Consider the following 26,925-nt stretch of genomic DNA (forward strand, 5'->3'; position numbering starts at 1 on the left):
GACTATGACTTCCTTCGCCACGCTCATATCAGTAGATTAGATGCTTAACTTGAGTCAAGCGTGCAATACGCTATTCCTTTCATCCGTGATGCCAGGTAAATGTTTGACGTTTTGTAGTTAGGACCCGTACCCAGATGGTCGTGCCATCTACCAGAGCTGCGGCAACACACACGAGCTTGGAACAGCTTTTATAGTGATGGGAAAGATGCAAAAGCGCGTGATCGGGTGGTGGCCAATCAACTCCCGAATGTACCGGTTGAGAATCAAGGGCCGGTTCTTGAACATCAGCATCAGCACAGCCGTCACCTCGGAAGTACCGGTGACGACAAAGACGAATTCTACGCGCAGCTGGAGCGTGAATACGACCGTTGCCCAAAACATGATATCAAGATAGTCATCGGGGATTTCAATGCTCAGGTCGGCCAGGAGGAGGAATTCAAACCGACAATTGGAAGGTTCAGTGCGCACCAGCTGACCAACGAAAACGGCCTCAGACTTATTGATTTCGCCGCCTCCAAACGAATGGCCGTACGTAGTACCTTTTTCCAGCACCGCCTCCCACACAAGTACACCTAGAGATCACCGTACCAAACTCAATCACAGATCGACCACGTTTTGATCGACAGCCGGCACTTCTCGGACATCATCGACGTCAGATCCTGTCGGGGCGCCAACATCGAGTCGGACCATTATCTGGTGATGGTGAAGTTGCACCCAAAACTCTCCGTAGTGAACAACACGCGAAACCGGCGCCCGCCTCGGTTAAATATCGCGCGATTGAAGCAACCTGAGGTCGCGGCAGACTACGCGCAATCGGTCGAAGCAGCGCTGCCGGTAGAGGGCGAGCTTGACGAAGCCCCTCTCGAGGACTGTCGGGATACCATCAAGACAGCCATCAACAGTGCTGCGGAGAACGTCATCGGTTATGTGGAGCGATCTCGACGGAACGACTGGTAATGGACGAAGAGAATGCCGCGCGGGCGGCAGTAGTGCAACGAGGCACCCGTCGAAATGTGGAAAATCACCGACAGCGGAAGAGGCAGCGAGTCCGACTTTTCCAGTAGAAAAAGCGCCGCCTGAAGGAGGAGGAGCTCGAGGAGCTGGAGCAGCTGCATCGTTCCCGAGAAACACGAAAGTTTTATCAGAAACTCAACGCGTCCCGCAAAGGCTTCGTGCCGCAAGCCGAAATGTGCCAGGATAAGGACGGGGGTATCCTGACGGACAATCGTGAGGTGATCAAAAGATGGAAGCAGCACTTCGATGAACACCTGAATGGCGCACATGCAGGAGATCAAGACGGTGGTGGAAGGTACATCGCCGGCGTAGCCAACGACGAAGAGGAGCCACTCTCAACGATGAGTGAAGTTAAGGAAACCATTCGCCAGCTGAATAGAAACAAGTCGGCTGGGAAGGATGGCATCGCAGCTGAACTCATCAAAATGGGCCCGGACAGGTTGGCCGATTGCCTACACCGGTTCTGGATCTGGGACATAGAACAGCTACCGGAGGAGTGGAAGGAGGGGGGAATATGCCCCATCTACAAGAAGGGCGACAAATTGGACTGTGAGAACTACCGAGCGATCACTGTCCTCAATGCCGCCTACAAAGTGTTGTCCCGAATCCTACTCCGCCGCCTAACGCCACAAGCAAACAGATTCGTGGGAAGTCATCAGGCTGGCTTCATGGAGGGACGGTCTACGACGGACCAGCTATTCACATTACGGCAAATCCTCCAAAAATGCCGTGAACACCAGGTCCCTACGCACCATCTATTCATCGATTTCAAAGCCGCATACGACACAATCGACCGTAACAAGCTATGGAAAATCATGGACGAGAACGGCTTTTCCTGGAAGCTGATCAGACTGATCAAGGCGACGATGGATGGAACGCAGTGCTGTGTGCGGATTTCGGGTGAATTGTCGAGTTCATTCGAATCGCGCAGGGGGGCTTCGACAAGGTGATGGTCTATCCTGCATGATGCTCAACGTGGCGCTAGAAGCTGTTATTCGACGCGCGGTGGGCGAAATGCGGGGCACGATTTTCAACAGATCCAGTCAACTTATCTGCTTTACCGATGACATTGATATAGTCGGCAGATCATCTGCGGCGGTGGAGGAGATCTACCGCAATCTGAAGAAGGATTGGGTTGATGATTAATACGTCCAAGACGAAGTACATGCTGGCCTGCGAATCCGAAACCGCTTGTCCAGTAATAACAAGGTCACGATCGACGGCGACGAGCTGGAGATAGTCGAAGACTTTGTCTATTTCGGCTCACTGGTGACCGCAGACAATGACACCAGCCGTGAGATTCGGAGGCGAATTATCAGCGGAAGTCGTGCCTACTATGGACTCCACAAGCAACTGCGGTCGAGAAGACTTAGCCCTCGCACGAAGTGTAACCTGTATATGACGCTTATTAGACCGGTTGTTCTCTACTGACACGAGACATGGATATTGCTCGAGGAGGACCTGCGTACACTCGGAGTATTCGAGCGACGAGTGTTAAGAACCATCTTTGGCGGCCTACAGGAAAACGAAGTGTGGAGGCGAAGGATGAACCATGAGCTCGCGAGGTTCTACGGCGAACCCAGTATCCAGAAGGTGGTGAAGACAGGTGTTCGCTACGAATCCGGTAGGAAAAAGACGAGCGGGGGCGCAACGAGCGAGGTGGTTAGACCAAGTGGAGCGTGATCTGGCGAACGTGGGGTGCCCGAGAAATTGGAGAACGGTTGCCATGGACCGAGTGAATTTTAGGAATTATGTTCGTCAAGTTATGTCGTGAGACGGAATACTATGTAAAGTTAGGAAAAATGTAAGACCGTTCCCAAAAGCTTCCTAACTAATCTAAACTATTATATGAAGGACATGGTGTCGCTAGAGTTTGCTTATAACTCCCATCGCTACCGGATAAAGCTGCTTGGCTAGGCGTTTCAAAATCATCTGACATAGGTACTACATAGGTAGCTACTTAATGATAAACTTAGTTCAAAGTTACATGAATAAATTGCACGAATTGTTATTCTCAATTCGTCACTTAGATAAGATTCAATACATCGTTAAAAGGTTGTAGTACATACATTGCAGTCAAAAAGCGTATAAAATCGTAAGATACTAATTTTGCGGACTGTGGTAATGGGTCGTTACAACCATACCGCGTACTTCTTGATTCTAGTAAAAGCCAGTCTCGATTTCGCAGAGCTCTTCTAGAAAATAGATATTACAGCGAGAAAGCAGCCATGATGAATAGTCGAATTCATTTCGTAAAACCTTCGCCACGAACAGTGACTGGCTGATGACATAACGATCCGAAAGTGTGTGAAGTCCCAGTAAAGCACAACGCTGAACATACTGTGGCAGGTTAAGAGGGTTCTCTAAAGGGAACTCCCGATGAGTATCGCACAAACCTACTTCAAAACGTCCCATCCACACAGCTTCAAACGGCCACCACACTAGACGTGCAGATTCTAATGCTGAAATAACCAAACAGTAGTATAGAGCTCGCAGGCTGACAGGATTAGTAAATTCTATGCTCAAACGTATGATAAATCCTAGCATCCGGTTAGCTTTATCGATAGTAGCAGAGTAGTGAAGCTTGAAGGTCATATGACTGTCTAAAATACCACCAAGATCCTTAATTCGGTCTACGCGGTGCAATAGTTCACCGAGAATATTATAATCGTACAAGAAAGGTTGTTTCCTATATCCAAATGCTATGATACAACACTTGGCAACACTCAAAACCAGTAGTTTTAGTTCATACAGTAGTTAGATATTTTTGTAATTCTTGACAATCAGTAAGATTGTTTATGATCAGAAACAATTTCAGATCATCCGTATACAGGAGTACTCCACATCCAACAAGAAGCATGTTTATATTATTGCAGAACAGCGTAAACAATATTGGGCCCAAATTACTGCCTTGTGGTACCCCTGAAATCGGAAGGAAGTCGGTTGATTCAGCGGAGTCAATTCTGACTGCTAAAATTGTTCTTCAACTTGACGTACTTGTTCAATGTGCATTGCTCCTTGTTTATTGTACATTGCTCATCGTTAATTTAAGGCCCCCCTTGAAGCGCATTACAGCTACCTCAATCAGCAGCTTAACGTTCGTTCGATTAGTTTGAGTTCCGCCTGAACGAGTGTCTGCTTCAGGAGTTGAACCCTCTTGTTGAACTCCCGAAGTAAATTCGTCCGTGCCTTAAAAATTGGCTCAGGATTTCAACATCGATTACCGCTTATCATCGGTCATTGTTCCTTCGACTCAGGTCGTAAACTCCCTTTTACGGATTGCAGTCAAAGGCACGGCGAGCTACCGTGTCACCCCAGTTTGCTACTTTGGGTCTACGGATTAACTCATAATATTCTACACGTATACCTCCTACACTTAAAGTTAGAGCAAGCCTTACTCAACATTCGCAGCTTTACTCAACACGTTCTTTCTCGAACCTTAGACACCACTTGTTTAAATGTTTGAAACACCGTGTTTCCTCTCCATAAGTCGTTACACGTGGCAAAGCCACGTATCCAAATCGTCATGTAGAAGCCCACTGTATCGTGATTTATCCCACTTCGGCTCCCGATGTGGGAGATCAGCCGATGATCTACCTTACTCTCGCTACATCCCACTGCATGTTGGTCATCGCGTCCTCCTTGCTTTGCAAGTTCTTGTACGTTGGGCATATCCTTGTTGTCATGATGACAGTAGACATATTCTCTAGCAAAACCGACATGGACATGCCGTCTACCTACCTAACTAAGGGTCTGGCGCCGATTGACCGACGCATAGGGCTGAGATAAAAGATCTCTACTGCTGGCGATCCGGAGCCAGCGTCTTCACTTGCTGCCAGCCAAGGTTTTCGTCAACTGTGCGGATTTCAGCGGCTCGGTGAAGTCTAGCCGAGCCGAGCTTTTGGGCCTGCCTCTTCTTCGATGCCCATCTGGATTCCAGTCAAGCGCCTCTCTGCAAATCTCGTTTTCATCTCTTCGCAGCGTGTGCCCAATCCATCTCCACTTACGCTCCCGAATCTCGATTTCTAGCACCTTTTGATGACACCGGCGATGAAGTTCAACGTTTGAGATCCAGTTGCCAGGCCACCAAGCGCGGACATGCCGTCTGCCACTACAAAAACCGCTCCAGCCTCTGGAGGTTACACCGTCTTTCCAGGGCCGGTTTCCAGGCTGCTACGCCGTACCGCAAGTACCGATATGTCATATGTTGGTCTTGCAGGTCTGCCGATTTGTGGCAATGGGGCTTTCAGGGCAGTTGAACGCATGGTTTTTAGACGTAGATAGATTTGCTAAAGGGAATTGCGAAGCGCCATCCGAAAACAGGGTGTTTTACAAGTAACATTGATGAAGTTTCAAAACAATATTAGATTTCATCATGTTTATTTCCATAATGGTAGATACAATAGTACAACTAGATTTCTATATTACACATTGACCAATAAATAGGCTTGATTCTTTTCGTTTCCATAGCTCCTAAAATCATCACAAAATTCTTCAAAGTACACGGGAAAAATCTGAATTTTACGGATGAAACATTTAAAACAAAAGTTAACAGTAAAAATAAACTAGAATGTGTCTCGAATGTTCTGTTTGCAATGCTACGCCTTGCTTTGTTGTTTTAAACTTACACCGGACAAGATAGAACTTAACAACTGTAAAATGATAAAGTCACAAATTGGAATGGCTCATTGTTACACAACGCTTGTTTTTGTTATCTTTGTTGATTCCTATATTTTTTGGAAAATTAAAGTACATCGGTACGGAACGGAACAGAAACCAGTGCACCCAGACTCTTACTCGTCGTCGAGGTCGTTACACAAACACATATTCTACGGGACAATCTAGGAGCATCGTCCTAGTGGGAGTTTGTGCTTCGTTCATAACAATGTCCAACGTAACAGCTACGTTTTTGGCGGTGCAGACGCTCCGTAATGGCTTGGTTAACAGGACCTAACATTGGTTACTATAAACTGGATTCTGGTCAACAGAGAAATGCGTAATCTTTAAGATTCGATCGTTCGTTTGTTCTTCGTAAGCGTATCATTGGATGTAAGAATGACTGTTACTTTTTGCCCGTATGATTTTTTACACAACTAGCTTACAGTAGGTTAGTTTGCTTCCTGAAATGTCGCCATTCAGCGGGAGATTTGACTCTATGAACTATGTTATGCTACACTCATTTCCCCCAGTTGTGTAGATTAGCTTGGGATTGGACACTTGTAAAGTTGATATAGTTCCCTGAAGTGATGCGCTCGTTTTTGTTTAAAGTCTTATCGGTTGCGCTGTGATAGGATTGTTCGTCATGACAAGATGTTACGTACGGGTTTCGACTAACGAAAGCTTACTTAGCACACAAGTGGGTTCCAATTTAGCGCCAAAACTTGTTAAACAAATCCATAAACGAATCGTAGATCATGAACGTGATGGCTACATCTAAGCATACACGGCTTAACCGTGGAACAGTGCCCTTGTAGAAGGCGAGTGCCCCTTCGTTTTTCCAGATCTGTACGGCACAATCGACAGTGTTCTTATACTTGGCAGCTTCCAGACCTTGCATTCGCGTTTTGACCACATCGATCGGAGTGTTGCCGAAAACGGAAGCTGCTCCGGCCACGGCACCAAAGGCTCCGACCACCAGTTTCGGAACCGGCTTCTTCGGGTCGTCTCCCTTGTATACTTCCTTCAGCGTTTCCATGACGTAGAAACGAATGGCTTGGTTGGAACCTTGCTTGAGAATAGTCGCCGTTACACCCTTGTACACTCCCGAGAAACCTTCCTGCTTGACGATCATCCCGACGCCGTGGAAAAACCCTTTGTACTTTGGACTGGCACTTCGCTGATCGTTGATAAACTTGACCTTTACGGTTTCCATTGGGGTTACGGCGAGGATGGCCTCGGCAACACCGGCTCCCAAACCGGCTAACAGCTTACCAGAGGTACTCAGCTGCCCATTCGAATCCATCAACTGCTCTTTGAAGGTTTCAAAGGCTCCAAATCTAGAAAATTAAAATTGCAAAAAACTCTCAGTTAGACGATTTGTCTTTGTAATGTGCACGTATAAACTTACCTCACTGCCGACTTAGGGATTGATCCATAAAGAAGGACGCTCAGTCCTCTGTACAGCCCGAAGAAACCATTATTTTTAACAGTTTTTTTGACACAATCCATAATACCATTGTATTGTTTGGTGGCACCTGTAAGAAGAAAAAAATATGAGGTATGATTCACCCCCCAATAGACAACCAATCAGTAATTTAGAAATATCAAATTAGTGATTGATGGTGACCCTATTGAATCCTAATCAATACACGAATCCTGATAAGAGAAACGTGATCAACAAGTGCAAAAAAATTAACTCACCCTTTTCATCGAGCTGAAGTTGGGTCTTGACGTACTCGGTCGGGAATGTGATGCAGATTTCGATACCACCGGTAATGCCGCCGGCCACGATGCCTTTCAGACCGGTTCCACCGGCTGCGGCAGCTGCTCCCTGCTGTTCCATCCATGGTCTCCGACCGAACGGATTTCGGAAGGCCGATAGCTGACTACTGCTACTACCACCGTTCAGGGTTGGGAACCGTCGATCCATGGTGCTGAGATTGCAGGCAGGCGAGGTAAATTTGTATTGATAGTTCTGAAAAAAAAGATAAAATAACATTTTGAAAAAAACTTTTCTGAAACTGGTATTTTTTTGAGGTCTTAAAGGGCGAACACGAAATTATTGAGACACATTTAACAGGGCATTATTATTTTTACCATTTGTTAAAAATCAAACAAATTTTGCATACTTTCTCATTAATGTGTATTGTTTACATGCTGTCAAGGTTGTGTTTTTCGATTCAACGAAAATGGAGGTGGACCAACGCGAATCGAGAGAACAAATTCTTTCCAAACACCTGGAATTTCCTGACCTGTCGCACCGGCAGTTGGGAAAAATGATGAACATTCATCATTCAATCGTCTCCAGAGTGTTGAAACGGTTGACGTTGGACCATGGCAAAGAAGCTGGAAGAAAACCGGGGCCGGATAACAAAAAGACGGAGGGAAAGGGGAAGCGGATGATTATAGCAAATCCCAGCATCTCAAACCGTGATTTGGCTAAAAAGATCGGCAAAAGATACTTCCAGAATGCAGAGAAGAGAGCCTGACTACATACATACAAGGTACAGAACTTCCCAAACCGTGATGAGCGGCAACAATCGACGGCTCAAACTCTGGCACGGAAACTCTACGAGAAGATGCAGAACAAATATGGCTGCTGTGTGATGGACGACGAAACGTATATAAAATCAGATTTTAAGCAAATTTAAGCAGAAGAAAATGTCAAAGTTCGCCTTCAATATCTTGTTTGGCAGGCCATCTGCTCTTGCGGACTGAGAAGTGAGCCTTTCGTGACAAAGGGCACAGTGATGGCGAGATCTACAAATATGAGTGACTCGAGAAGCTCCTTTTGCCGTTCTAAAAGTGTTCTGGAGTGGTATGAGGCCAATTCTGTCCATTTTGTTCCAAAGGTCATGAACCCGCCAAACTGTCCGGAGCTGCAGTACTGGGCAATAATGAAGGGGATACTTCGTAAGAGGAAGAAGATAATCAAAAACGAGAAAAACATGTTAACAAAATGGTAAAAAAAATCTAAGAAACTGGTACCGGATGACACTGTAAAGACTTTGATGGAGGGCATTAAGCGAAAATGCGTTCAATTTTACACTCAAGCCTCCATCGATTAACTTTTCTTTTGATTTTTGAAGTAATTTTATATGTATAAAACTACCCTTAAAATTTCCAGATTTAGATAAAGATTTACCAAAGGTTGTTATGATCCAATCTGGTCAACTTAAACTTCAGTGTTGATTTAAAGTGTGCATCCTATGAGAAAATTATCCTTATCGCCATCTTATTAGTTACTAGAGTTTTATAAACGAATGTAAATTATAGGCAGAAGGTCACCCTAAATCTTCCTATGCTTTTCTCCACCAATGACGTCAATGAAATCAAATATTTTTGTCGATGGTCTCATTAACTCTTCAAAGCGATAGTTTTTGCTTGCGGATTGAGTACCTACCATTGGTTCTGGCCACGTGTCAGAGAGATTGAAGGTCAAATAACTTCAACCAGTCAAGTTGATGAAAACACTTGACACATGATATGTGTATATTGAGTTCAGGCGTTAAAAGTAGATCCATATATAACATCCGTAGCATAACTTTCCATCAAATAGAAATGGACAAATATTTGCATGAAACGCTGAACAAATATTCCTCAAAACGTTTTCCACGGGAGGAAAAAAGTGGCAAAAAACCTCTCGCCAAAAGCCGGTTTCTATATTTCTCAGATGATGTGATGGAAGTTCCCTTCAAATGTATTGCATTGCCATTGAAACGGCTTCCAAACGATCACACAAGTATCATTATGGTAACCTTCAAACCGGTCGGGAGTTTGTTTATACATACTTCCTGACCCGATGTACATAGTATGGAGTACATGTGATCGCGCTCCAGTCCAGCAGGGCGCCATTGCATCACAGCATCACCGTCGTCGGATGGAAAATTATCAACACAATTCTCCTGCATCATCGGCTTTGGGCTGGCTTCTCAGACAGACACCCGCCGGCCAATCGAAGACTTACAAAAGATAGTGAAATTGATTACGCTCCTTATCGGCGACTGATGTGTTCCAGGTCTATCCCGTGCTATTTAGGTTAAATTTTTATAGCTCGAACGTAAAAAAAATCAAAGAATATGCCTGTTTAAAATATTGTATTGGTAAACTGTTTTTTTTAAGTTTAAATTTAGGATTTTTGATTGAATCGATTTGATTTTGCAGTTGAAATAGCTGAATTTCATGGTGTACGTAAGCTCTTTAGTTAAAAAATATATCCATTAGCTTTATACAGAGTTTCTTAAATTTTCATAAATGAAAACCCTTTAATTTTTTTTAAGTTGAGAGAAGCTTCGCTGTAAGGCTTGAAAGGTGAGAGCTAAGACCTGAGACCTTGAACCTGAGGCACGAGACGTGAGACAGAAGTCATGACACTATAGATTTGAGACCTGGAGAGGCAAAAAATGGGACTTAGGACTTGAAAAACGAGGTGTGAAACTTGAAGCATGATATGCGAGACATGAAACACGAGACATGATATATGAAAAGTAAGTCATGAGTGGAGACTGAATATTTTCCATTCATTTTAGTGTTCCAGGGAATCGGAAAATCTGATGATCCTTTTCCCGAGAATTCTCGGAGCTAGACTTCAGGTTATCAAATCTCGTAAATTTTCAGATAACTATCCTTTTGTTTCACAATATGTCATTCCTTTGCCGATGATTTGGCTACTGTTAACAGTTTGCGAAACGGAAGTTCCAAATGATGAGTGTTTTTTCGTTCCGATTATAGTCGTTTTACCATCTTTATGGCATTCTACGTTGGAGTTGGCGGATCGTTAATTGAGAAAACTTATCCGGTACAACTGTGTTCGATGTTTACTCTTGGGCTCGAACTCGCGGACATCGACTCAGAAGACAACAGACTTGCCAACTAAGCTATATCACAAGCCCATGATGAGTGTTGCAAAATAGAACATTTTGATGCTTTTCGTTTAGCGTTTCTTTACTAAATTTGTTTGGTTTTATCGATTCTTTTTAGTTTTTCACTTTTACACTGAGTTCTTGAACGAAAAAAACATGTTTAGAAGATCTATCATTTGTCTGCTAAATCTGACCAATTTTTCCAATTTAGATGGTGTGAATTTTTAGTATTTAGCACTTTTTCCCGGGATATTTTAGTGTTCGTTTAGCGAGAATTCCCTATTTATTTTAATCCCGGGAATTTCCAGACGGGAATTTCTGAGTATACATATACAAACTAGAACAACTTGAATCTGAAAAATATGAAATATTTAAAAAGGCTTATTTTTCATAGTTTTGACCTAGTCCTATTCACACATGTATAACTTGCATGTATAACTGCAGCTCTTTAGCTTAGCTCAATGTGTGAACATTTTGAAAATCCTCGAAATTTTCTAGAGTAAACGGACGCAACATAAGTTTCTTCAGTTCAGATAATACTTCCCAGGATTCGAAAAGAAATAAAAAAAATTACTATAAATAGAACAAACAAACATCTTGTCAGACTGCAACCAAGTTGAGATTTAGAAATCAGTTAACGTTCTTCATAAAAGTCTGATATAGCATTTGGAAGCCTGGAGAAATTTTTTTTCGCTGGCACGGGAAATTTTCCGTTGAATTTGATTTTCTGATTTAATCGGATAAAAACCGAACATTTTTTAATTGTCAAATAAAGTCCTCACTGTTAAGATAATGAAGTTGATTTTGTTTTTCTTCAATTGAATATTTTAAAAAAAATTGCTTCACCACCGTTCTCATCAAATATGAATATCAGATGATGATTTTAATAATGCTTTGAATACTGATAACACTAGTTTACAAAATTTAAAAAAATCTTGAACTTGATTGACTGACCAATATTTTTAATGTAAAATCGGGTGCTGAATCCGAAAATGAAATTCAAAAAAATCTCTGTAGAACCGTTTTTGAGTTATGTTGCAAATATGAAATTTTGGAAAAATAAAAAAAGTTCTTATACTCAGATGGAAATATCTCGGACGGCATAACAGTAATTTGAAATCCCTTTTTTGCATATTGAAGGTGAATAAATTTTCTATCGATCATCTGAACACTGTTTTTGCGTATGATCAACAGTATTGTTGATATTATTGACTTTATGATAGAAAAAACTATAAAAAACGCATTTTTTTTAGATAAAAATTTGTTTCAGCCAAAGTTTTAGACTCGATGGTAACATTTAAAAAATCTGATTTTCTTTTGCACCTGAATGTTAATTCGAAACAAAGATTTCAAGTGGTTATTTATCAAAATCGGTTGAAAATTGAAGAAGTTATGGCTAGTTTACCATAACACTATTTTTTGTAGTTTTTAATAACTTAACGAACCGCAGTACACTTATCATAGTATAGGAAGAATGAAACATGATAAATCTCACTCGCTCAAAGTCAAAATTATTTATTAGCTTACCAAAAGATCACATGCCAAATTTCAGGAAGATCCGACCCGACCATAGGGAGGGGTTGCTTGAGTCTCAAACGTGAATAAAATTTTGAGGTATTTTGCCCGGGAGGAACGAAAAAAACCGGTTTTTCATCAATAACTTTTTTCATCACAAGACGATTGTTTTTGATGGTTGATTTTCTTAAAGGCTAAGTTGAGACAAATATTTCACCCGAAGACTGTAATTCGATTGGGTTTGAAACAGGAAAGTTATTGTGGTTCCAAGATTGTATTTTGGTCGAAAATTCTCGTATAAAACGCAATGCGTAAAAAGTACTCATTGAGTGTTGGACAAAATTTGCGGCCTTTGAATTGCAATAACATTTTTACTTCAAGTCCAATCGTGTTGCAGTCTTCGGGTGAAATATTTGTCTTAACTTAGGCTTTAAGAAAATCAACCATCAAAAACAATCGGCTTGTGATGAAAAAAGTTGTTGATGAAAAACCGGTATTTTCGTTCGTTTTTTTATAGTTTTTTCTATCATAAAGTCAATAATATCAACAATACTGTTGATCATACGCAAAAACAGTGTTCAGATGATCGATAGAAAATTTATTCACCTTCAATATGCAAAAAAGGGATTTCAAATTACTGTTATGCCGTCCGAGATATTTCCATCTAAGTATAAGAACTTTTTTTTATTTTTCCAAAATTTCATATTTGGAGCATAACTTAAAAACGGTTCTACAGAGATTTTTTTAAATTTCATTTTCGGATTCAGCGCCCGATTTCACATTAAAAATGACCTTCTGTTTATTAAGTTCAAAAATGCTGTAAACTAGTGTAATTAATTGTTTTGTACATTAAAATTTCTTTCTTAAAACATTTTGTTTTTAAACTTTTCAAATATTGAATTCCATCTTTCAATGTTCCTTTTCAAATCCATGAAAAAAATCAAGTTATTCGTTCTAATTTTGAACATGAGTTCAAGTGAACAAAATTTTCAAGTTTGTTAAAAAATATTTTTGCTAACCGGGAGCTGAGTGCTGGTCAAATTTTAGAATTTCATGTATAATATGAATAATTTTAGGAATTAATTCGAAGGAGAAACTTTATTTGATGAAGAAGCATTTTCTTCCATAAACTTTAATATATCTTCTAACAACTTTTACATCTTGTCTTTTTTAATTCTAAACCTAATTCCTAATTATGCAGTTATTTTTAAAACTTCATGGCTGTTCTTAAAGTTGATTTTGATTTCTAAGTCTTTATCAGAATTTTGGTTTTGGTTTATTCTATGTAGTTATGATCAAAATAACGTCAAAAAACTAAAATTTGAGTTTAAAAAATCGGTTCGTTGAAAAATTAAATACAGCGAAGCAAAGCCAAAATTAGATGTCTATTATTATGTAAGATTTATTATTGTTATAGGAGATCCGAGATAGCTATCAAAACTTTAATCGGACCCAGCATATTTCTACATCATCGGTTGATTCTTTTCTTGACGATTCTTAAAATTCATGATACATTGAAATACAGCAAATCTGTCAAGAATTAAAAGTATTTTAAAAATATTTTTTTGACTGTTTGAAATGGTTTTGAAATATTGAAAAATTAGAATAAATTATTCACACAACGAATCTTACACAGTAAACGAAAATTACCGAGTTCGGTAATTTTTTTACCGAAATCCTAACATGTGTAAATCGTTAAACTGTTTGGTAATTTTTTCGGTAAAAAATAAACGAACATCGGTAAATGAAGAATCGATTTACCGATGTTCGTTTATTTTTCACCGAAAAAATTACCGAACAGTTTAACGATTTACACATGTTACACAGAAAAAAATAATTGCTGTACAATTACGGTAAATGTCCTGTAACAAAAAGGAGCAGGACTTTTACCGCAATTTTACAGGTCGAAAAAAATCACGTGACATTTATTTTTACGTGATCATATTTTTTTACAGGCTGCTCTAAAATTACAGACTGCAAATTGGAAAGAACGTTCCAATTGGAATTTTTTTTGTTTACATTTTAGTAACCTGATTTAATGGCGAATTTTTATTTCTTAATAGAAACAAGCTAATTTGCAATAAGCATTATTTATTATTATTCTTTCTTCTCAACTTGTGTATACTTTCTCCTACATACTACGCCTGGGAACGAAAACGCTTGGTTGGAATTTCATCTTAAAAGAACCCATCTCCGTACAGGTTACCACGTCAAATGCCGCTTTAATTTAGCCAAATCAGCGAGTTTGTCGGCGGTCAGACTGTTTCCATCGATGCAAACAATTCCATGCTTCGAAATCAATAGCAACCACATAGGAAAGGCTCTTGAAAAAGCCAACCGTAAAGCATTTTGCCATTTATTCGGTTTATTTAGAGCTAGAAAATAAAATTAAAAATTAAAAATCTGTTCTGAACTTTAAGTGAAAAAAGTTACCTCTTCTTCCTTCTCCTTGGTTTTGCAAATTGATCGCACTGCTGTTTTTGGAGTAATTGTCACTTTAGCTTAGCTGACTTGTGTTATCTCCTAAATAATGAAAATGTTGGCAGTCGAACAGTTATAGCTTTTGTGATTTCAATTGACAATTCTTATTTTCGTTGTCCTGGAATTTGAAACCAGCCTGTAAAAAATCTGCTCACTAAAAATTATTGCCTTTGACCTGTAAAACTACGGTAAATGTCATGCTCCATTTTGTTACAGGACATTTGCTGTAAATTTGAATAATTTTTTATTTTATTTTGAACAAGTCAACTTAAACTCACATGCTCTTTCGATTACAGGCAGTTTTATTTTAAAGGTTACCATTTTCAATGACACGTAATAGTCATTATTTTTTTCTGTGTAGGATTTCGGTAAAAAAATTACCGAACTCAGTAATTTTCGTTTACTGTGTATATAATTAAAATTAGTTATCTAACATTTTCGGCCAGGGAACCGCCAACAAACTACTATAATATTTAACATTACAAATTCGTAAGTGATAAATTCTGATATAAAGTATAAATAAATTGATAAAGTGATAAAAAGTAAAATATCTGTCTGAAAAAATCAAATAGATTAAATTCTAAATCACTAGTTGTATAAAAATTTAAAATATGAATTTGTGATTAGAATTCATAGATACTTTGACAGAAGGGTCAATTTGAATCCATGATATATTTGAGACTCAGAGGTTTAGACATTATTTTTAAGATTTCATTACTATGAAGAAGAAACAAGTTGGAAGGGTTTCGATTTTCAACAGAATTGAGAATTTAAACTTAAATTTTCGTTATCAAAAAATATAATTTTTGAAACCTTTTTTTTTTTATTTTATCAGAAATCAAAATGAGAACTAGAGAGCTGAATCGGAATGCTTGTAATGAAAAAAAAAATTAAAAGAAATTTTATAACCACATTTTATAGACCACATCTCGCGACCGATTGTTAAATTTTGTCAAATTTTGAATTATTTTTTTCAATTCTTAAAATGAGCATTTATGAATTAAAATTTGTTGGTTTATTTATTCTAAGGCCCGAAAAATATTTATCTATTTAAAATGATAGTTTTATGCGCATAACAATCAAATGAACCTCAATGGTTTTTAACGGATGTTCAAAACCAAAAAACTTTGAAGGCTTATTTGTTGAATTTGAAGAAAAATTAATAGTGACGAACCCTCGTATAGTTTTTTATATTAATTTACATCTTGTAGTATGCATTTTATGCAGAAAATTTTCAATGCTTCTTTTTCATATTTCAACAGAACACATCGAAAGTCTATTTTTTATCTGGGAATCGGTGTTTTTTTTTTTTTTCCAAATCATCTTTATTTTACAAATTACAATTTGGTTTTACTTTTGTTGGTTTTGCTTATGGTTAATTAAAGTTCCATTACAAATAGCTCAGAAGAAATTCAAATGATGTCTGAAATGCTTTTCAAACAAGTGCTTGGAATTAAAACGCGCGTTTCTTATATTTTGTTTAAGCTTTTCCAATTCTCCAGTTCCTTTAGTTTCTATATTGAACGTTATAACCTCAGCTAATAACCGAAGTCCAGCTTTATATTTATAATTTTTAACTGAAATATTCAATGATCACAACTCATCCGGCTCTACTACATTTATCTTGAGATTTTGATTTAACGTAACTTTTAACCACTTCCAAATTAAGATAGAATTTGCACAGGATTTTATTATATAACTTGTTGTTTCTAAAGTTCCGCAGGTCTCGCAGTTTGGAGAATCATTACCGTTTATATTATTACGTAAAAGCTTTACTTTGTTTGGTATAATATCTTTAAACACCCTAAACAATACATCTTTATTTTTAAAGCTGAGAAAATTACTATCCAAATTAGCTAACATGTTTTCCCAGCACATGGACGGTAGATCTTTTTGGACTTTGCATTCAATCTTCAAATTGTCAATAAAATAATCGTATAATTTCTTAGAGCTATTCAAGTGATCGTCGTTTTTCAAATTATTTGCAACACAAATCCAACTTTTCATATTTTTGGATAATTTCATGTTGTATTTTTGATTAAGCATATATTCATCTGCTGTAAATGTATTATTTTCTTTTTGATATAGAATATTTTTCACAAACAATGCCTTCGATTTAGATTCAATATCGATTAAAGCTAAACCACCTTTGTACACAGGCAAATACAACTCGTTTCTTGGCACTTTGAAAATTGTCGAAGACCATAAAAAACGTCCGCACATCATTTTGATCTGAGCCAAATATTTATTTTCTGGTGGAAAAACCTGACATATGTACCATAATTTCGACAAAATAAATACATTTAATAGATTAACTTTTTCAAAAAGAGTTAAGTTACGTGAACAATGTAGGGATGTTATATACTTCAATAATTTTCAATGCTTCTTTTTCATATTTCAACAGAACACATCGAAAGTCTATTTTTTATCTGGGAATCGGTGTTAGGAAAGAATTGAACCAAAGTTTAAAATGATAAATTTTATCAGGTCACAATGGTAAATCGCCAAAATTTCAACGTTACAAAGCTGTACCCGTTTTGAAAATGTATTGATTCAGAAGAATGAAAATCGCTTTCGTTTGCCAATAAGACAACGAAAATCTGTGACGTTGTGAAAAATGATAATAAAACTGAGTTAACATCAGGATACAATGTATCTTAGCGATCACCATTATTTGTAGTAAGGATAAAATGAATTGCAGCTCTTTGAAACTTCGACATTTCCTTGATTTGCAATATTTGGCTCTTCTGTCTCAAAAGGTTCTCGACCGCTGCCCTAGTTAGGTCTATGGGCTACAAAAAGTGCTTTCAAATGTTTCATCGTTAAAAAACATATGTTTCCTGATGAAAGTATTATTATTTTAAATGTTATATTATCATGTTGCCGAGATATTTTTGAAATAATGCAGATGAATTTGCCTCTAACTCAACAAAATGGCTGACAACTGTAGAAAAATTGGGAAAAACCAATAACAAATTCTTTTGGCTAGATAATCAACCATTCGTCACATTTAGTACAAATTTGTGACTTTTGAATAGTTAAAGTGTTTATATTAATAACTTGAATCTTAAATTTTTCAAATGCAACCAGTGATGATTTTAAATATAATCATATGATCACCGGAAAAGATTTTATTTGTTCGAAGAAAATATTTTCACATTTTAAGAAAATAATAATTAACATCTTGTTTCTACTCACTACTTAATAATGATGCATGTTCTCAGCATTATGTAATGTTATACCCTAGTTTGAAACATTAGTCCCAATATGTGCTTCAAATAGTTTTTATCGTTTGTAGGTAGGTATAGTATTTTTGTTAACGGTTTTAATGTTTTCAAAACGAATTTAATCATCATGGTGAAACGAAAATGGCAGTTCCATTTAAGTCCTACTTATAATTCTGTTTACTTTTCCAAACGCTTACCACATTCAACCAATGTTATACGGGTAAAAACCATTTTAAATGTTGCTGTAGATTGCGCTCAAAAACTATGAGCACGAAGATTACCATAAAACCTTTCACAAAAAATGAAGTTACTGAAAAAGAACTGAATACAAGTCCAAAGCTTGCATGCTATTTTCAAAATATTTATTTTGACAAGATCATTTAAAAAAAAAAGTTGTATTGGAAAGACGTTTTAGCTTTCCATATAGCACCTTCAAGCAAACGTAATGAAAGGGAGGTCTAGCCGCTAGCGAATACGCTGGCGCGAGTCTGGTTTTGGTATGCTAAACGTAATGGGTTCGACTACAGGTATCAGCAGAAAACTTTTGGGTCCGAATCACATAAATGGCCAACAGGTAAGATGTGCTTCCTTGAAATTCTCATATATATGAATGTTCAATCAGTTTTCCAGGCCAGGTAAATATACACGGATGCCGGAATTCATTTAGTAAACTAGCCCACCTGATTGACTTGTTCTTCCAAAATATACTTTCATCAACATAAGCAATACATTTACTCCGTAACAAATCAAACGAAGCCATGGGTTCCGGATATAGTGTAAACTGCATTATAGATTTGCCGAACTAATTGACCTAAATAATGCATGTAAGCACATACTTAGGCAGAAACTGCGGTGAATCCGTGCACCCATGGTGCATAACCAACAGGCATAGATACTCAGCTAAACTGCAGGCCAGAGGCTTCGTTTTAGCTCATTGGTGTCTTCGACAAAGTTACTCGGCTATATTTGCGCTATCTATTGATGGATTTGAATTAGTTCTATTTTTCTCCGCAAGGTGGCGCCAAAATCTAACTTTTTACAGAAGCAAGATACAGGCATGGTTTCTTCTACAAAGTTGTTCATTATACCTTTTGCATCAACTTTGTAGAACATTGTTAAGCTCTATGTTGTGTACTTAACTTGCAAAAATAATAATTTAAGGAAACCTTGCAAAAAATGGTTTTTTTTTCACCTATTTTTGTGTTTAGCTATACAATACCTCAAATTTCCACAGTATTCGATTGGAATAGACTTAAATGAAATATTCTAGTGGAAAACTTATTCGTTTCGCCGATTATTTCTGTCAAAATTGCAAAAAATTGGTTAAAATTATACATTATTCAAATTGCAATAACTTGTTTGTTAGCAGTTTGGCGCACCTCATTTTTCGAGAAGTGACAGCTGTGATTATGATCTAAATGCATGTAAAAAATGTCGGTGGGTTCTCGTGGGTTCCTTGCCAAATGATTTAATAAAGTTGGTAGGTTTTCAATACAAATCCACATATTTTAAGACCTTTTTCAAAGAAAACATCCACATTACTCGTAGAAAAGTCGAATTTTCGTCGTTTTATTATTGCTTTAGTCCATTGCGATGCTTAATTAAGCGATTAAGCACATTTGGTAAAATTTATAAAAAAAAAATAATTTAAAACTGTTTTTATTTAAATTAATTTTTCAAATTTTTTATGGAGGGAGAGCTGGCAACATTGCCATGTTTAGACTGTTTGTTTTCACCGCTCCAATAAATTTATTAATATTTGATGAAATACGCTGAATTTCTTTGCGTGAAGTAGTGTTTCGGTCGCGCGATGAGCTATTGCTCTCTTAAAAAGTGGAATCGCGTTCAAATTTGTATTAAATTCGCTGATATTTGGATGTTATTTTCGATGTTCGTTTCGAAAAAAAATAAGAGAACAGATGAAAATTAAGAAGTGCTGTAATTGTGCTAAAACGTGTGTGCTAAAAAGCTTAATAACGGTGTGGTGAAGCTTTCGCTAAATTTTCAAAGGCCACTTTGATACTTTTGTGCTAAATGGTCTCCCCGATGACAGCTAATAATTCCAATTGGATTTCGAAACAGGCCAATGTTTAGATGGAACTTTCGAAATCGCAGCGAGCAACCCTTTCCAGTCAACAGCAGGAAACCAGAATACCGGTGAGAGATTTCCATTTTTTAACTTCTTTTTCTATCATAATGGTTTCATATGGTCGGGATTGATTGATTCCCCAGTTCCAATTGAAGCAGAGTGAGAAAGGAGGATCGAGAGTTTTTTAATTTTATGTATCTTGTTTTTCTCTTTCCCACTACCTAATAAGTATAGTAAGCTCGAAAGGAAGTTCACTCAAGCGAAGCTTTTGATAGTTGTACTTTTGCTAGTCGCCGCTGCTATGCAAGTAGGAGCTAGTAGCCACCAGTTAAAAATAAATTTTCTTTCATATTTAAATTTATTCGTACCGAGTTTTTAGCATTTTCCGGGTATTTTAATGAGCACACGTTTTCATTAAGTTCCAGCTACTCCAACCAGCATTAAAATATTTTCATAATAATTGTCTTACTATACTTCATCCACAACATTAGAAAACGCGTTATAAAATTCGGTGAGTTGCAGCGTTGCCAAGTGCATTGTACGTGTATGACAGTGCCACGTTAGGACGCTTTGCTCTCCTCGTCTTAAGCGCGCGGTAAAATTCAGTGAGTTACGCCGGTGCTAAGTACATTGTTAGTTAGGACGTATAAAAACGCGATGTACTCGATAGTGTGCGACGCGACGATTTTTAACTTTGCTTTGATCACATCCCTTCCCAAAGGGAATCCAGATCTTATATACCTTTCCCATTAACAAACCACCCTTCCTGTGACGACCGTGGAGATTTAGAGGTGTATTCGGTCTCTAGTAGCAACGGAAGTCGAACTAACAATCCTTCCCTTTCCCCGATGAACCGTAAGGACGTGGCCGGCGCCGTTATTGACCATTTAAGATAAGGAACCTTTGAAACGTGCACACAGAAAATGGTAAGCTAATCCCAAGCCCCATTTATTTGGATCTATGTGCAATTTTGATGGTTCTATTGTCAATCACGGAGTAGCAACTACTGAAATGTACGGTTTATCTAAGCTCAAGCTCAAGCTCAAATTAATTTTTCAAATTTTTTATTTTTTTTTCTAATTAGATTAAAAGTGCGAAAAATGTGCTGAATTATTTATTCAAGCAGCAACTCCAATAATTGAACGATGAAAATTCGACTTTTCTAAGAGAAATTCAGATGTTTTCTTTGAAAAAGGTCTTAAAATATGTGGATTTGTATTGAAAACTTACCAACTTTATTAAATCATTTGGCAAGGAACCCACCGACATTTTTACATGCATTTAGATCATAACCACAGCTATCACTTCTCGAAAAATGAGGTGCGCCAAACTGCTCGCAAGCAAGTTATTGCAATTTGAAAAATGTATAATTTTAACCAATTTTTTGCAATTTTGACAGAAATAATCGGCGAAACGAATAAGTTTTCCACTAGAATATCTCATTTAAGTCTATTCCAATCGAATACTGTGGAAATTTGAGGTATTGTATAGCTAAACACAAAAATAGGTGAAAAAAACCATTTTTTTGCAAGGTTTCCTTAAATTATTATTTTTGCAAGTTAAGTACACAACATAGAGCTTAACAGTGTTCTACAAAGTTTATGCAAAAGGTATAATGAACAACTTTGTAGAAGAAACCATGCCTGTATCTTGCTTCTGTAAATAGTTAGATTTTGGCGCCACCATGCGGAGAAAAATAGAACTAATTCAAATCCATCAATAGATAGCGCAAATATAGCCGAGTAACTTTGTCCAAGACACCAATGAGCTACAACGAAGCCTCTGGCCTGCAGTCAATTTTGACCGCAAAAGTGTGGTTCCTGGCCCACTGTGCGTCGGTAACGAATCGTAATGCTTCGGCTACATCGCACACGTGCGAGAACCCAGGCTGTATCTGAACAATCTGCTCAAAGCATGCGTTGTCGTTCGCCAGTACTTTTCGGAAGCCTGGTCCTACTTTGGGAGTGGACAAACGGATTTGACCCGAATTTAACTCTCCAATAACCGGTACAAAAACAACACGTGGTTACTCAGTTTAACTATTTATTATATTCTGTTCTATCTAATACAGTGTTGCTAGGTGCTTTCATAGAATATAACAGGAAATAAGGGCCTTATGGCCACCTTAAGAAGGACGCTAATTCTAGAGTTTGTTTTGATTAAGTCGTATGAACCACCTGGAATGTTTTGAGAAAATCGATGTTAAAGTTCCGAAACACCTTTTTAATTCTTACTTTGCTATTGCTGTTCAAATTCGTCTGCAAATTTGAAATTTAATGAATAACTGAACGCAGAACATGATGATGTACTTGAAACTTACATTAATTCAGTTCTCAATGAAGATGTACTTACGACATATTGCATTTCTTTTCTGGCGCAAACGTCCTTTTGATAAATTGATAATTCTGGTTACAAAAACTGATTTGATTGACCCAAATCCTCAGTTATTCATTCGGAGTTGTTTGATGTAAGGTTTTAAATTTTAAATTTAGCCGCCGACCGTGGCCTAGAGGGTAGCGTTCAAGTCTTCTAAGCCAGAGGTCATGAGATCGAGTCTCGGTCACGGCACACATAGTACTCTTCCTGTGGACTGGTGGTGTTAGAATCAGTACGATGCTAGCCATTAAACCCTTGAAAGATGTACGGTTTAGTCTTAAGTAGAATTTAGATCTCTTCAAAGAAACATGAAGTTTCACTGAGATCCTATAAATGTGTGTTCGTTTAAAAAAATGTTAATCCTATCCAATTGGTACGCGGAAATCATTGAGCGATGGTATTTGTAATTATTGCATTGTGGGACTTGCCGTCGGGAGTCCACCCGGACATTTTCGACCACTACCATTGGTGCTACTGGCTGTTAGAGGAGTGTTAAAGAATATCGCACATCTGTTTTGATTATTTACACAGCAAGAAAAATTCGTGTAATTTTAGATTGAAAACGATGCACGAACACGGAACATCGTTTTCAATCTAAATTTACATCATCATTACATTGAGCCGTGTAAATTTAGACCATAAACGATGCACGAAAAGAGAACAGCTTATTGTCGTGTAAAAATACACAGCGATGTAAAATTTTAGATATTCCTCGGGATATTTGCAATTTTTATGAAATATTGAAATATTATGAGTCTTGAGAAGAAAACTACTCTACAGTTTGCTATTATTGAACATTTATTCAAAAAAACCTAAATAGTTAAGAAAAACCAAAGAACACCCTCCATCACGAGCACCGCCAGGCTGGGGCACGGTAGAATACGAATATATTCATATTCTGCTGATATTTTAACCGCTCACTGGGGAAACCAAACGAAATTTTGTTCCGGACAGTCATGGTCCATTAATACAGGTCACTGCCAGGTCAGGAGGGATTTTTGCTCACAAATGCCTCGGATTGTTCACGCAAATTCCTCTCCTGGCAATATTCCGGATCCCTGCCAGTGCAACATTTGCCGTCGCTGTAAACGAGAAACAAATAATTAATTTTTATAACATCATTCGTTTGTATTTTACTTTAGAAATTTACCACTTTAGCTATGTATAGAGATGATTAAGCTGCGTATTGAAACGAAGACGTTCGGTTTCCGAAGAATGACTCGACTGGCAAATGATACAAAAAAACAACAAACAAACAATTTCATTAAATTTTAAATCAACAGATATAATTTTACACTGCTTGCGATATAAATTTCATTGGTCGCTTTATTTTTACATCACGGAATGTAAAATTATAGCAAAACAATTTATTCCTATTCGCTTTTTGAGAACAGACTAAAATTACATCAAAAGGAGTGGAAAATTACATCTTTTTTTGATTATACTTGAGAAAAAATAGATCACGCGTGTTTTAGATTCCGTATACTGTGAAGCTGATGGTACTCATCCAACACAAATTTGGAGTCATTTATTTCATCAATACAGCTAAGATCACTCCTGGCATTGGTATTGGTCGATGTGATTTTTTTTTCATTTACTTTTCATGATCTTTTTGGTATGAAGACCACAAATACTGCAATATGCACAGAGGAGTCTTACACAAGCTACATACAAAGTTTTTATTGTGTAAGAATCATTAAATTGTAGACTAAATCTTTTGATAAAACCCAGCATATTACTCGAGTTTAAGATAATATTATTATAATGATCAAGAATGTTAATTTAAAATCTTATAACAGTATTTTGACCTTATTTTATTGATTTCTGTATCATAAGCTGTTTTCTTAAAAATTAAATTGAGTTACATTTTTAATATAAAGCTCTAGTAAACATTTTGAGCACCATTACTGGATCGTTAAAAAAGTTTAGTTCACTAGAATTTTTTCCAATGATCACCTTGTGGTAATAACTCATAAGAGAAAAATCTCTTATAAAAAGTATTTGTCAAGCAAGGTTGCCAAAATCTCAGAAAAATCTTTAATTTCACAGAAGTTTCAGCCAATTTTCACCACAGCATCTGTGTCACAGAACACAGAATTTTGGAAATATTCACACATTTCACAGAATTTTAAAATTCAGGGCGTTTTATGTCAATATAAATTTTGGATAGTTATCTTTGTATTGTAAAATTATGATAACAATGATAATTGGTTTTTCTCAAGTAAAATGTAAAAAGACAAATTTGACATGACTTTTGAATGAAATTATCTAATGGAAAAAGCATCACAGAAATCCATCACAGAATTTTTGGGTAAAATTACAGAAAGTCAGATTTTTTTCGTCAAAATACAGAATTTTTTCGGTAACCTTGCCTACAAGAACTGTTTCTACAAAAAAAAACAAGCCCTAGATTAAAAACAAGTGAAGAATCAAATATGTGCATAGAAATGATGCCAATTTACTGGAATAATTTCTCTCTCACTGGACAATTGTTTTGTGCCTGTTCTGCTCTCCAAGCAAAAGTGACACTTTGCATGGTGTTACAGCCAATTGTAAAACAAAGCCATAAAAAATGAGATAGCTAATCCTATCACATAAATCAAATTTTTTCAACAGTTGCCCAGCTGCATCCACCGACAACAATTGGGATATCTCGGAAAAAAAAAACAGCAGAGGTTATCTACAAAGTGCACGTATCATCACCACAGCACACAGCAAAATCATACGCGCGCCACAATATGAAAACTCGCTCCATTGAATGACTTTGTGATTAGATGTTGCTTCTTGGCAACAAGTCGCTCAATTTTTCACGCGCCAAGCCGCCACCAGCCAATCAGCAATTAAGCAGCGAGTTCAGAATGCGCATAGCAAGCTATCTCTGGTTGGTAGCCTCTTCAATTTAAATTGTTCACACAATTAAGTTCGCTTCCTTGATTCGGTGACAATTGCTGACGACGAGCCCTCAACAGCAACAGTGTGCTCAAGTCGCTTACGCCAGCGCAAGCCCAACAAACCAATCAATAACTATAGCAGCGTCCACGCGCCCCAAGAAATGATTGACCTTCAGCGGCGTTCGTTGTTGTTTTGGAACACTTCAAAGTAAGGCATTATGTAACAATACGATCACCTACTAGAGCTGTGTTGCATTTGGATCGACCGTTTAATGACCCCGCCAAGTTCCAAGTTTCGCTTTCAAGACTAATTACACTGCTCAAACAGAAGGAACTGGTCTTTTAGATAGTGTAGGTAAGCAGACTTGTAAACAAACAACGCGAAATATTTATCACCTGGCGCCATCGAACTACATACCTACAAACTCTTGGAGAAGCTTGAAGGCACGATCGCCAAGGTTGCGAAGAGGCCAGCAAAGAGAAAATGTATTCGTTCATATCAGAATTTCGGTGGCACAGATAAAATTGGCTGAGTCACTGGGAGGGTGGCAACCTGATGATTACGATGAGATGGGTTTCTAACTTTGAACAAAAACTTACAACAATCAACAATCGCTTTGACCTATAGGACGGAAGGAAGGACACGACCGTTTCTAACAACCCTGATAGGTTACTTCAGAACTCAAAATGCTCCGATGACCTAGTGTTGTAGAGTACGACGCACCACTACTCAAAACACAAACCGAAGTCGAATTCAATTTACACGGCAACTGAGAGCACAACGTCGACACGGTCGCGTTTCATCCAATCTGCGGAACAGCTTATGAATGACTGACTGACTGACTGAATTGAACTTTGGCGGATCTGCTGGAACTGAACCAGGCCTGGCTGCCCAACTGACAGTGTATAGGACGACAACGGGTGAATCGATCTACTACCGATTGGTGGTTGTCTGTTTGGATGACCACGCGCGTGTTTTCGCCATCGATATTGGTGCGTATTGAGTGAGGGAAGAGTTTTTGTTTTTATTAACGGAAAGGATGAAATAAATCTCTAGTAAAGCACCGGGCGAGAAAGTTGACACATTCGCCAACTGGAAATTTCTAGTAAATGTGAGATGTTTTGCATCTTTTCTAGATAGGGAACCCTACGTTATTGAAGAATCTACACAGTTCTTTAAGCATGTTTACTAAGTCTTTATCAATCTCTCTGCTACCATAACTTAAGGCTCAATTATCGTTAATTAACTTTTGCTTGTTTTGTTGCATGTTTTCAAATCTTCTAAAGTGAGTGCGTAAGCATGTTCTTCTATATTTTGTTGACTTATGTATGTACGTATCATATGCATCTTTTATTTAACTAGCCTAAAAAATGTACTTACATAATTAAACAAGCACTCGCAAAATTGCATTCGTGGGAGACCAAAATATGCTCATACGCTTATGATCTTAGTTTTGTCATACTCTTTCTCGTGGAAAAGGATTTTTTGATGGAACATCAATATGTAACACAAACAATTTGCAAATCATTGCTTGTGAGGAATCATGGACCACATTTTGTGGGGTATCTTGGGCCACCTATATTTTGGTGTTTTTTTACGCATCCAGAACTTAAAATACGTTTTTCCTGCCTGCAAAATTTTCTTATGCCAAATAAAGAGTATGAAAAATATTTTGTACATTTTTTCCAGTGCGATAGAGACCAACATAAATACTATATAAGGGATTTTGCCGAAACGTTCGCGAGCCAGGCATTAGCAACTATTCGATCATACAAAACTCTCTTTTTTATTTCCTCATCTGAAATTGCTT

The 26,925-nt window shown here is 37.8% G+C and overlaps 2 protein-coding genes across 2 annotated transcripts in view; one reads left to right on the forward strand and one right to left on the reverse strand.

Annotated features, from left to right (window-relative positions):
• LOC129759758 (putative mediator of RNA polymerase II transcription subunit 26) overlaps positions 1 to 26,176 on the forward strand; it is a 36,186-nt gene extending 10,010 nt beyond the window's left edge. The window contains exon 9 of the mRNA XM_055757279.1: positions 24,840 to 26,176. The gene's annotated coding sequence lies outside the window, so the exon portion shown is untranslated. The remainder of the gene's footprint in view (positions 1 to 24,839) is intronic.
• Positions 5,378 to 25,965, reverse strand: LOC129759759 (putative tricarboxylate transport protein, mitochondrial). The gene is made up of 4 exons (XM_055757280.1): positions 25,715 to 25,965; positions 7,375 to 7,648; positions 7,082 to 7,208; positions 5,378 to 7,010 (listed from the first exon to the last, which is right to left on the reverse strand). Exons 2-4 carry the CDS (start codon positions 7,601 to 7,603, stop codon positions 6,383 to 6,385), a joined length of 984 nt encoding a protein of 327 aa, XP_055613255.1. The 5' UTR covers positions 7,604 to 7,648; positions 25,715 to 25,965; the 3' UTR covers positions 5,378 to 6,382.
• Positions 26,177 to 26,925: the final 749 nt, after the last annotated feature.

Source organism: Uranotaenia lowii, unplaced genomic scaffold (genome assembly GCF_029784155.1).
Source record: "Uranotaenia lowii strain MFRU-FL unplaced genomic scaffold, ASM2978415v1 HiC_scaffold_265, whole genome shotgun sequence".
NCBI lineage: Eukaryota > Metazoa > Arthropoda > Insecta > Diptera > Culicidae > Uranotaenia > Uranotaenia lowii.

Excerpts from the sequence above, each read along its gene's own strand:
- LOC129759759 (XM_055757280.1), bottom strand. The coding sequence starts at position 7,603 with ATGGATCGACGGTTCCCAACCCTGAACGGTGGTAGTAGCAGTAGTCAG. Across the intron at positions 7,209-7,374 it reads ACTTCAGCTCGATGAAAAGG|GTGCCACCAAACAATACAAT; the intron begins GTGAGTTAATTT and ends TTCTTCTTACAG. Across the intron at positions 7,011-7,081 it reads ATCCCTAAGTCGGCAGTGAG|ATTTGGAGCCTTTGAAACCT; the intron begins GTAAGTTTATAC and ends TTAATTTTCTAG.